Source organism: Pinus tabuliformis, chromosome 2_2 (genome assembly GCF_031772625.1).
Source record: "Pinus tabuliformis cultivar Carrire ecotype Pingquan chromosome 2_2, CPIR1, whole genome shotgun sequence".
NCBI classification, from domain to species: domain Eukaryota; kingdom Viridiplantae; phylum Streptophyta; class Pinopsida; order Pinales; family Pinaceae; genus Pinus; species Pinus tabuliformis.
In genome coordinates this window covers 592,442,495-592,454,678 of record NC_142300.1, presented here as the reverse complement: position 1 = coordinate 592,454,678, position 12,184 = coordinate 592,442,495, and the positions used below count along the sequence as shown (strand labels likewise).

The 12,184-nt window shown below is 35.9% G+C and overlaps 1 protein-coding gene across 1 annotated transcript; it reads left to right on the top strand.

The window, feature by feature from the left end:
• Positions 1–6,079: 6,079 nt before the first annotated feature.
• On the top strand, positions 6,080–11,591 carry LOC149194038 (uncharacterized). Its single transcript, XM_089407517.1, has 5 exons — positions 6,080–6,288; positions 6,414–6,900; positions 7,161–7,220; positions 11,183–11,317; positions 11,535–11,591. Exons 1-5 carry the CDS (start codon positions 6,080–6,082, stop codon positions 11,589–11,591), a joined length of 948 nt encoding a protein of 315 aa, XP_089263643.1.
• Positions 11,592–12,184: the final 593 nt, after the last annotated feature.

Sequence of the window (12,184 nt, the reverse complement as noted above, 5' to 3'; positions counted from 1 at the left end):
AGTCAATAGATCTTGTAAGAAGTTATCCACATTAATAATAATTGTAAGTGGTTGACCCACTTTATAGAAAAGGGACCAGAATTAGTTATAAATGAGCCATAGTTAATAAATAAAGTGGTTAACCCATATTATGCAAGGGACCACTAGTAGTTAGGGTTTTAGATGTCATAATCTATAAATAGTCATAGATAGCAAGGGAAGAATCATCGAGTATTATTGTAATTGAGCTCTACTCTATTGGAAGTTGCCCCCTTGAAGAGGCAAGTGAACATTGTAATCTATTTCTGAATAATAAAATATCTTTGTAGCTTGTCTCAATTCATGTGATATTTCTGTGTTTCAACTATATTGTTTCATATTTTTGGCCTTCTAGTTTTCTTGTAGGCCAAGTGTATAACAATGATTGATTGTCCACAAGTGCAACTATTCTATGTGGCTTCGACCATGGAGGTTGAGCAGCCATGAAGGCACCATGTAAGAAGCTACATGGATGACATGTAGGGGCCACTATTAATGTGGCTAGTTTACTAGGCCTAACACTGAATGGCCATATCTTTTGATCCATAAGTCAAGTCAGGTCAGATTTTATATTGATGGGAAGGTCTTGATGATACTAACATGATGGTAATGTTTCTTCATGGTTGAAGAATCCAAAATAATGAGGAATTTTATGACCCCACTCCCATGGCAAAACTATGGAGTTCAGGCACAGGTCGGGTTAGGCAAAAGTAACACCTTCCACTGATTTGGTTTAGGCAACATGGTGGAAGGGAGTATTACATCATCCACTCAATACCATTGTCATGTCATGACCCTCCATCACTTCTAGTGAACATACCATATTTTTGCATAGGCAACTCACCCAATCAAAGAAACCATTTGTCTCTCCCTTGTATGTCCTACTAACTGTAGGATCTTTCCTACTTCAATTGGTTTTGAATTCCACCACTCATATCATGCTCCAACCTTGGGATGTTTCTAGTCTTCACATCATTCTGTGAACCTCAATCATTATCCCTTTGTCATCATTCCATGGTTCCATGTTTGTATCAGCCTCAAGTGGATTTCTTGAAAAATTTCTTTTCAATATGTTCGTGTTATCTTTCCTGTTGATGTCAACTCTTGTTTTCTAGGAAAGAGGCAATATATTGGTTCTCATTACCATCTAATGTGAACCTTGGAGGAAATAGTGGGAGTCATCATTTCTCATTGATTTCATTGACACCCCTTATATTTTATTCCAACATTATTTCATGTTGAGAAGTGTTGTACTTTGTGAGAGTTGTAGTTTCTCATTTTGGTCGAAGACCCATATACTTGGTTAACACCTCCACTAAAAATATCATTATCATTCATCATGCCTAATACAAAGAACATATGCATCACCCATACTTCCTTCTATAAAATATATCCATGAGGGTGAAGTAGTCGTCTACTTCAACAACAATAATTATGTTCTCAACATTCTTGACAAGATTATTCTTGTGTACAAATGTAACCATCTTTTTCAAATTCATGATCACAAGCATGGGAGATGTTTGCATCATATGTTGTAAATATTTTCTATCATTAGTGGATTCTATTTTTTCTCGCTTAGGACTCCATACTCTCTCTTCAGTTAGGGTATCTCTCCCAAGGAGTCACCACGACTCATCTTCAAGTAGAAAACTGTGATGTATTTAAGCTATATGCTTGCTCATAACCTCACACATCAGGGGGAAAGTGTTATCATTGAAAATCAATTCATTCAACCACACTAGGAAGGGCACTCAACACTAAAGCATGACATGTGAAAATTCACTAGTGATTGTTGGAAAACATACAAAAATAAAGAAAAATATAAAGGTTCCTAAGGTTTCCATTTAAAAAATAAAACCACACAAAGCCACTTGAGTAGTTTTATAGGGATCATTGTGAATGTTTCTTCAATAGCTGTGCAGATCTTTAGAAGTGACATTTCAATAGTTTGTGGGCTAAATTAAATTAAATGTTCAACCACCAAGTAGAAGAACTGGGTCAAAGAGCTCAGCCTTGAGTCGCTACACCACTGACATGGAGTTAAGGAGCCTCTAAAGGACTCCCATTGTCTCCCACTAGATCACTCAAAGATCAAATCTCATCAATGAGCCAAGGGGGGGAAGAAATGAGCTTGTCCTATAAATACTATTGCACTTGGTACCAATAGAAAAAGGAAGTTCAAAGTAGTGGTGTGATGCCAAATTATCTAACAATTGACATAGCTTTGTGTTCATAGAGTTCTCCATTAAAGCTTTCAAAGAAATTCTTGAGGAAAGATCATTCTTGCAAAGAGAGGGAGAGAAGGGACCTTCCCTTAGGAGAATCATAGGGTCCATTCCCCTATCAATTCCATTTAGTGTCTCTGAGATAACATTTAACATTTGTTTTAACATTTAACTCATGATCTTGTTTAGAAGTAGTTGCTTTATTCTTGTGTTTTGCTTTCTAACTATTTTCTTATTGGTTCTATGTAAGGAACACCAACCTTACAAAAGAATGGATTTTGGGACATCCTTACTCCAAAATCCACACAATAGATACTCCATTTTTTATAAAAGATAAATACCATCTAAATTATTATAAATATAATTAATTTTTGAATTCTTCATTATTTTGCACTTTCTAAAATTTGGATAATAAAATAATATTTTTTATGACTAAGAGAATGACCATAAAAGCATCTATAAATAACACAACAAAAATGTAAACAATACTTTCCTGCAACCTAAAAACATATCTATATTTAAAACCATATAGATTCATATATATGATTCTATTAATCCATGATTAAGACATTAATGTCCTTAATAATAACATAATAAAAAAATATAATTATGAAATTGCTACTCCGCTTAAATAACCAAAATATAATTATTAAATTGCTATTACACTTAAATGACCATTTGAAGTGGCATCATATATAAGCGAGACAATAAAATACTTAACGGGTGAAATAAAAACAAAGCTATTTATACTTGTCTCTAGATAATATTAGAAAATATTAATTTGAAATAAAATAATGCTTATTTCTTTTGTAAGATGATTTAGTAAATTTCAAAATATCTCTATTGATTATTTTTTATTGTTTTTATTTTTTAAGTATACATAAATGTAATTGCAGATGTTATTTTCGGAGCCCGAGGAAGAACAAGATAATTTTAAAAGGCAAGAGCTAACCAGCCTGCCATAGGGCATTAAATGCCCGTATGGCAGGCTGGCTATAGCATGGATGTCGATGGATGTCGAGGGGGGTCATCCTCCATGCATCGTTATTCCGGCGAGAGCAAACCACCGTTTCCGGGAACGCGGGACCCGCCATCCACGCGCTGGCACCGGGACCCATTTTCAAACAGCCACCTCCCCTCGCGCCCAAATATCATTTTCATTTTCAAAACTGCATTCCCGGTTCGAACCTGCTCTGCGTATCCTCTGCAACCGTCTGCGCCTGCTCTGCGCATCCGCTGCAACCATCTGCGCGTTCCCAAACATCCTCTGCAACCGTGGGCGCATCCTCTGCGTTGGTTAGCTCTCGCCCTCTGCGCATCCTCTGCAACAGTCTGCGCAACATCTGCACCCACCTCGCAGGCAATCCCGACCGCGAGGTAAAAATACAGTCATGCTCTCACATTCCGAATTAAAGAGCTAAGATTAAGTTTATTGTTGATCATTTCTCCGGGTCACTCACCTGCCAACCAGTCGAAAGATACAGATTAAAAGACAGAAAATCAATGATGTAATGAATCTAACATCTATCAGAAGTTGTAGAAAGCACCATCAAGGCAACTATCAAAGTGGGAAAAACTTTTTAAGGATTAAATTCTGGGCAAATGGAAAAATAAAATGAAAAAGCAAAATTAGGCTTTCTCGATTGAAATGCCAATGTTTTTTCTTCCTTTGCATTAAAACCCTGCAATTCCCTGAGATAAGGATAACAATAACTGTTATACGCTCCCAAACCAATAAAAACTGTTATACTCTCCCAAACCAATCCAGGAGGCTATTCGCAGAGTTGGGTTATGTTAGATTAATTTTGCAAAGCAAGAAAGAACGAAAATCAGAGGAATGCAACCGTAGCCCTGAATGAAACCAACTATCAATGCTGAAAATGCTTTCTAAAGATTAAATTATGGGCAAAGAAAAAAATATTATATGAAAAAGCAAACTTACACTTCCCAAGCAAACTTATGCTTCCTACATATTTTATAAAGAGTCTCGGTAGCACATTTGAAAACTGCTCATGTAGGTATTCTTACATGTATGAGATATAAAATGTGGAAGCGCATGTTTGCATGCAGATTGGATGTTGTTTATACTTGATTCATACAGTTGCTTTTATAATTCCGCAAAACCATGGAAAAACATTTATACTAAATATGCACTTATTAATTTTGCATATCTCCTTTGATGAGGAAGCATATTGTTGTTGAAATTTAGTTCATGATATACAAATCTGCACCTCTCATGAACAAAGTCCCTAAACTAGGAATCTGAAATTACTTAAACAATTCTCAAACGAACAAATAATCAGAACTGCAGACACACTCTCATGTTTAAACTAATGAGCAGATATTCTCAAACTGTACAGTCAGAACCGCCAACACACTAGATGTTTAAAATAATGAGCAGATATTCTGTCAGAGTAACGGGTTTACAAAAGCGTTGCAAACTTGAAGGCTTTCAAGCATCTACATTCAGAAAAATCTAAATCCATCCCTCTGCTCATCACCTGCAACTTTTGTTAAGTACCCTAGTCCGATGGAATTGATATGAATGGGCATTGCCCGTTTACAGACTTATGGTCGAAACAGAGATTCTTTCAGATCTGATAACTCTGAACATTGTCATAAATTGTCCTTATCAAATAGGTTGAATGGGGACAAACAACTGATTAAAGTTGTATAACAAAGTGGGACAAACTGATTGAATTTCCTTTCATTCAACAAAGATGCTAAAGTACATGGCAAGCTCCTGTCCTTAAACTTTCCTTTCCTTCAATTCCAGCCTTATATTACATTAAAAATATTATATTGTTACAACCATTCAAAAAGTAGTTCGGACAGAAAGAGTGGAACTTCTGATTAAAAAAGAGGTGGGCCTTTTGCTAAAAATAGCATGGGACCTAAGATAGACTGAATATTTGTGGCATCCAATCCTGTTTTATGTCAAAGGTTGTCTCCAAAGAATCAAGCTGTACATGATTTTGAAGCTAAAACGAGAGATTCAGAATATGGTTTGAAAATAACTATAGCCGGATAAGCTGTACAGGCAGACTCTTATAAAAAAAATATTTAACCAGGGACCGACAAGACAAGAAAATAAATGACAGAGTAGACAAGAAAATATAGAATCCAGTCCCTAACTTATATTTCATTCTCTAACTATTTTCAAATGGCCAAATCCAAGACAAGGAAAAACAATTCCCAGCCTTTGGGACTCAGAGAACTGATAGAAAAAAATACAATAATTCATCCCATAAAAAATGCAAATCCAAACATTCCACTGACAATAGCTTCAATTGAGTAATCAATCATTTAAGTCCCCTGTCTTTTATTTCTATTCCAATCCAATACAGAACCAATATCTGTAATTGAGGAATCAAGCATTCAACAGCAATATCCTTATTGCTAATGCCCATATGAGCAAACAGGGGAAGAAACAGAAGGGGGAAAGCATGGAACATAACAACCAGAAGCCAAATTGACCCAGTGAACTGTATTTCCAAAACTACCGACTCAAGACCTTACAAAGAGGACAAAAGAACTTACTCTTTTATTATACCAAGATGAAGCATTTGAAAGTCTATAATACTATTTTGTGCATGGGTAGGAAATATTGAAGGGGAGATAGGGAATTATGCTCTAAATGTGTTTATATTTGGTGGGGTCTTGAGTGTAAATTGTACACACTACAAAAAATTTCATTTCAAGTGGTGTTCAATATTTATAGTATGAACTGTTGCTCATATGTTTAGTCAATATTCGTGTTCCCTCATTTGTATAGGGATTTGAAGAATGAAGAAGTGGGACTTGATCAATGAGTTGGAGGCTGAGACCCAGAAGGAATGATAGAGTTTTCAGAGGAAGATTTGACATGGACAGAAGTAGCAGCAGACCAAGTCGCGATTATTCCATATTGTCGACTTGAGGATTTTATAAGTGGAGAGAAAATGAGGGAAAATGCACCTACTCAATTTGTTGGTAAAACTCGACGAATTAAAGATGTGAAGGATATCAAGAGGACAAATTCTTCAACATATCTAGAATATGTTGTGTGAGTATCTATCTATCTATCTATCTATCTATGTATATATATATATATATAATTTTGATTTTAAGTTCGCTATGTCAAACATGCATAAATATTTTATTTAATTTTTGGTAAATTCTTGATCACAGATATTGGTGTGCCTATGGTCCAAATCATGTACAATCCAGCAATGTAGCTAAACCTGGATCCATAACTAAGAAACGTCTTCCACGTCACAACATCAAAGTTGGTTGTCAGTGTCACTTTATTATGCGACGACTTGCTCTTAGACCAAATGATGCCGTTCTAATATATACAACATGCAGACATATTGATGACAAAAATGTGGTTTGTCATGGAAATGAGGCAAATGACATGCCCAAGAAATTCAATTTTGCGCCGCATTTAACAGAGCATATACGAACTATTGTTGAAGATTTGGTTCGTGATGGTTTTAATGCTACGATGATCTGGGAAAAATTTATCTTTGATTTAAGGTATGGATCTGGTGAGTTGTTCACAGGGGCACCTCGAGATTCTTTCATGACAAGAAAGGATGTGTCAAACATGTACAATAATATCAAGAGGCTAGAGTATGTGAAGCACGAAAGTGATCCAATGAGTGTGGATTGTTGGGTTAGTGAGTGCCCAGAGAGTTTTTTCTTCTACCAACAACAAGATGTTGTTAAAAACATCCCTTTCATTATAGGCATACAAACTAAGTGGATGCTTTCAATGATGGTGAAATACTCACACAACAACATGTTATCAATGGACTCCACTTTTAGCACTAACAAATATGGGGTAAACATATTTACCAAAACTTCATTTTTCCTGTTTTATTTCAATGTCGTCCTCTTATATGCTTATAATCTTGTTTTCTTATTGTAATGCAGTATCAACTGTACACCATAATGGCTTTTGATGATCATCACAATGGGATTCCAGTGGCATGGGTAATATCATCACGGAATGGTACTCCTGATATTTGTAAATGGATGTCACAATTATTTGCAAATGGGAAAAAGGAAAACCCAGATTGGCATGTCTGAGCTGTCATCACAGATGATGCAGCAGCGGAAATCGAGGCATTAAGGTGAACTAGTTTTTTTCTTTTTAGAAGAGATAAAAAGCAATAATGTTCAAGGATATTCTCTTATAATGTTATATTATTTCAAGACTTGCACAAACTGTACACTATTATTGTGTGTATGGCATGTCTGTAGAGCGTGGTTGAAAAATGTTGGAACCAAAGTCAGGGGAAAGGAAAATAAAGTCCGTATCTTCCGTGCTCTAGGATTAATCATGCATTCGTGTGAAGATGATGCATCTGTGCAACATGAAATTCAAAGTTTCTTTGATGAATTCAAAGAAGAAACTGTGTTTTTGGATTATTTTGCAACCAACTGGTTAAACAACAACAAATTATGTAAGTTTCTTAAAGTTGCATTTTATCAATTTATTTTGTAATTGACCATTTTATATTGTTTCTTCGCATCTAATATATGTTTTTTTTCTAGATATGTGGGCAAAAGCATATAGGGACTTCCCACATTCCAACCAGGATACTAATAATGCTATCGAATCTTATCACCGGTATCTAAAGCAAAGGTACCTCTGTGAGAAGAATAATGCATCCCATAGAAGGGTGGATTGGCTGTTGCACCTATTATTAAAAAAGGTTGAGTTGTATTACATTCACATGCAATGTCTAAAAAATGTTGGTTTTGTCCGAGCTTCAAAAATTGAGCAAAAAATAAATTTAAGTAAGTGCAAAGCAAAGAATATCCCAGATGAAGATTGTATGGCTGATGGAAACAAGGAAAGTGAGTATTTGGTTCGTAGCCAAACTATGGCAACTCGTGATACATGGTATCATGTCATTTATAAAGGGCTGAACCTAAACTTTTGTAATTGCAAATGGGCCCTAAATGGCAATATTTGTAAGCATATTCTAAAAGTTGAGATGGTAGTGACTAGTAATGTTTCAAGGGGCAATGAATTGCCTAATGTCTCTAGGTCTATTACAGAAAGACCTGGATATTTACTTGATTTAAATGAATCATTTGTAATGAGCCCAGAAATTGAAATGAACCTTCCAGCTTCTCCTTCCACTGATTCAACCATTGTAAGGCCAGATAGCGCCCTAACAATCGATGAGGAAATTAAACTTGTGATGTCATCAACTCATAAGAGATTGAGGGGTTTATTACAAATAACACCCACAACTTTGGAGCAGGCATATGCACTAAATCAATTGGTAAAAAATGTAAGCCAAGAGTACAATAATAAGAAATTTGATGTTGTAACTCCATCCAAGGTCACTACCAAGAGACGACATAGTTTCTTGAGCCCAACAAAAAAGGTGGGCAAAGTGTTCCTGCGTTGAAATCAAGAAAATATGGACCACAGTTTCTAAAGGTTGGACGGTGTCGTGGAAGGAAAAGAAGCATGAATGAACAATTGGAGATTTCTTCTACAAAAGAAATCAATCTGGACCACACATCTAGAAGGGTACAAGGTTCTATTTTGCAAAATACTGGTATGGAAATATCAATTGATGTATCATTTTATGTGAAATTCAAAATATCATTATCTTCATTGCCTTCAATGCAATTGCATAACAATGTGTTTTTTTTTTTTTGTTACAGCTGAAGATTCCACATCTCATAATACTTCAAGTTGCCAAGTTCGTTTATTTCATGAGAATAATGTGGATCCAAATATGGGGGGTTCATTGATTCATTTTCCATTTGATTCACCACGTCCACCTCTCCCGTTTGATCATCGAACCCCCTAGTTGTTTCCACCAATTGCACCAAATTCATTCATTGGGCAGCCTACTTCAACCCATAACATTTTGGTTCCACACCCTAGGGTGATGCCCCCTATTGTACAACCAGTCGGATTGTATCGCCGCTTGCACTCTATACAGGAAATAACGGGTGAAGAGAACAATCAAAGTGCCAACAATCAATGGCGAGATGAAAAATATTCGAGCTGATGAGTATTCATGGATATAATATGGGCATAACCCTATAAAGGGATCTCCTAATCCAAGAACATGTTGTGTGCATGATGGGTTGAAAATGTTTTTTGGATATGTACAACATTATCTAATTTCAATTTTGTATGGTTATCGTATTGAGCTATTGAAATCTTTTTGTTGAACTCAAAGCATATAAAATCTCAGTGTAAATGTTGGTTGAACTCTAACAAACTCCAGGAAAAGGTTATTTGCCTTTTTGCTACTATAAGCTTGATACATCCTTTTTGGATAACAGTATAGTGTATTGTACATAAAGGCAGAATTGGAACTCTTATATATCAGGCTGGCTCATTATTGTAGATGTTATTTTGGCATGTTGCTTCAATACAAAATGAATTTCAATGAAAATTGGTGAAAATTGGTGAAAATTATTGACATGCTCAAAGTCAGTCCTTTGGTGTCTGGAAATGATTGAAAATTGTGGAGTTGGAACCCATCTATGCATACTCAATGCTATGTCTTTCAAGTCCAATGTGTCATGACTCATGAAGGAAGGATGGACCTAGCAGGATAAAAACAATTATTGTAGAGCTATGTTGCAGGAAATGTACCCCCTGCATACCAGCCACATTTCAGTACAAAAACTCCAAAACACGGCTGAAACATGCCTAAAATACATTTCAGTGGGGCTGAAAAAAGTATCTTATTGCTTCTTACTTTTGGTGTAAAAACTGTGTGACCAGAATTTTGGATCTGAAATAAAAAGGTATCTTTTAAATCATGAATCTATATTCTAAACCATAATGTTAAAACTGAAAATTTCACTGTAAATGCCTTTCTTGAAAAACCTTAAAGTTAAGACCTAGGGAGAGTCGAACAGCAGCTTGCCCTCAAACTTCACAAGAGGGGACCACCACAGCTGGTGATCATGAAATGACATGCCATATCTGAGAAACTAATCCTTCTAGGAAAGAAAAATCTTAACAGCCTCACAAGCCTTCCAAATTCTCTTCAAACCACAGTTCATCTCGTTATCAGTTACCACAAGGTGAGTTTCCCCATATTTCTTTTGAATTCTTTTTCAGTTTGACCATTTTTCATCACTTCCCAGGCCTCCATAATGATATTGCTTGCTTAAACATTGGGAGTTACAGATAACAGGCCCAAGGATCCATGCTTGCTGACTTACTGTTTACATTTCCATTTCTACCCATTTGCAGTTGCCCTTTTTGCTCGGTTTCCCTGCATTTTTGATGGCCTTGGAACTGTAAACTGTTAGTGTATGTGGAGATTTTGGATTAGATCAAATAGGGAATGGTGGTTCTAACTTCTAAGTTAGCTTAGAACACCGTGTTCTCTGACTGCAATTTAATTCTGTTGAAGAGCATTGCCATCATCATGGGGAGGGGTTGGTGGTTCAATTATGCCAAGTAAGTTTTCTGATCAGTTGGGTTGCTGTGCCAAAATATTTATTGGAATGAAAAGAACCTAGATGATCCTAATGGTGTTATGGCCAATAACCCAACTGCCCAAAATTCAGTGACAGTTTAAACTGATCTCGCCTTGCAAATTGTTTGAGCCATGCTAGGATTGGATAGTGCTGCTTTGAAAGATGATTTATGATTTCATGTTTGTTATTGCAACTAAAATACTTCGTAGCCTTCCTTTCAAGGGAGGAATCAAACAATTGCCATTACCTGTTTCTTGCTATGGTTTTGTCATTTCTTTTGGTCAGTGTATTCAAAGTGTTTCATTTTGGGGTTTTATTGCTTTGCTTCCTCATGATATGACTTTTGGGCTATTCTTTAGTAGGTCTGGTTGGTTTTATAGTTGCAACAAAACACCTCTGAGGATTGCTTGCATAGTGATGTTGGCATGAAATGATCAGCTGCTCTATTAAATAGACATGGTCTCATTGTATAGTATTAGAGACAGCAGGGATTTAATTTCAAGAGCTATGCTGGAAAGATATTGAATTTTGTGAGAGCAGAAGAGACTGGCTTACTGTGGGAAACCATTGTGAAGTCAACCTGTACACAACCTGGACACCTGCGTTTTTCAGAGGTATGCTAATCAAGCTCGTTCCAAATTGTGACATTTGACCTTGATATTTTTCTGCTTTGGGCTTTTTCTGTTCTTGAATTTTTGAGTTAAAGAATGCACTCAAAATTTTGAAAGTTTGCAGCTGCCCCCTAGAATTCTCAAACAACACTTAAACTCAAGCAACGAGTACATGCTACAATATCAGTTCTCTAAATTTTTTTGTGCTTCATGTTTCCAGGAACTTAATCACCAGGCATCACCCAACAGTTTGCTTGGCAATCGACTGCAATCTTGAGCTGATTATTAATTTTTTAATTTTTTACATGAGATGACATGTACACTATGACCATTGAATCACCCTTATTCAACCATAGCTTAAGTGGCACGCATTTGCTAACAAAGAGTCACCTAATTTTAATTTGTGTTTGGATTCCAATTCGTACCCTTCTTTTCACTTGCAAATACTCTCTTGTATATGCAACGTAGGTGCTCTCTCATACACTTATTTGTGTGTGTCATTTTTTAATAGAGGCGATTTCTCTTCATATGTAGCAATGTTTGTGCCCACTTTGAATATGTTTGCTTTTATTACAAAACCTAGCCTAGCCTACCTGGCATGAGATCCAATGTATTGTTGATTGAAAATGATATGATGCACCAATCTAATAGGTATTTGTTTGATACATATAAATAAACTAAAAAACAATTAATCTTCTTCATATTTACATCTTTATAAGTCACCAAGACTTTTGTTAGAGGACCACAATGTGCATATATTTTGACTGCCACAATGTGAATATTATCATCATTTTCATGTGATCATGTGTAAACTTATATTACTTATAACTGGTTTTCATTTAGAAATCATTATCAGTTGGAGTTATGATG

Bases quoted from the DNA above. Each gene is read 5' to 3' on its own strand.
- LOC149194038 (XM_089407517.1), top strand. From the start codon at position 6,080: ATGATAGAGTTTTCAGAGGAAGATTTGACATGGACAGAAGTAGCAGCA. The intron at 7,221-11,182 runs GTAATATCATCA...GTATAGTATTAG, and splicing joins ATGGGATTCCAGTGGCATGG to AGACAGCAGGGATTTAATTT. The intron at 11,318-11,534 runs GTATGCTAATCA...TCATGTTTCCAG, and splicing joins GACACCTGCGTTTTTCAGAG to GAACTTAATCACCAGGCATC.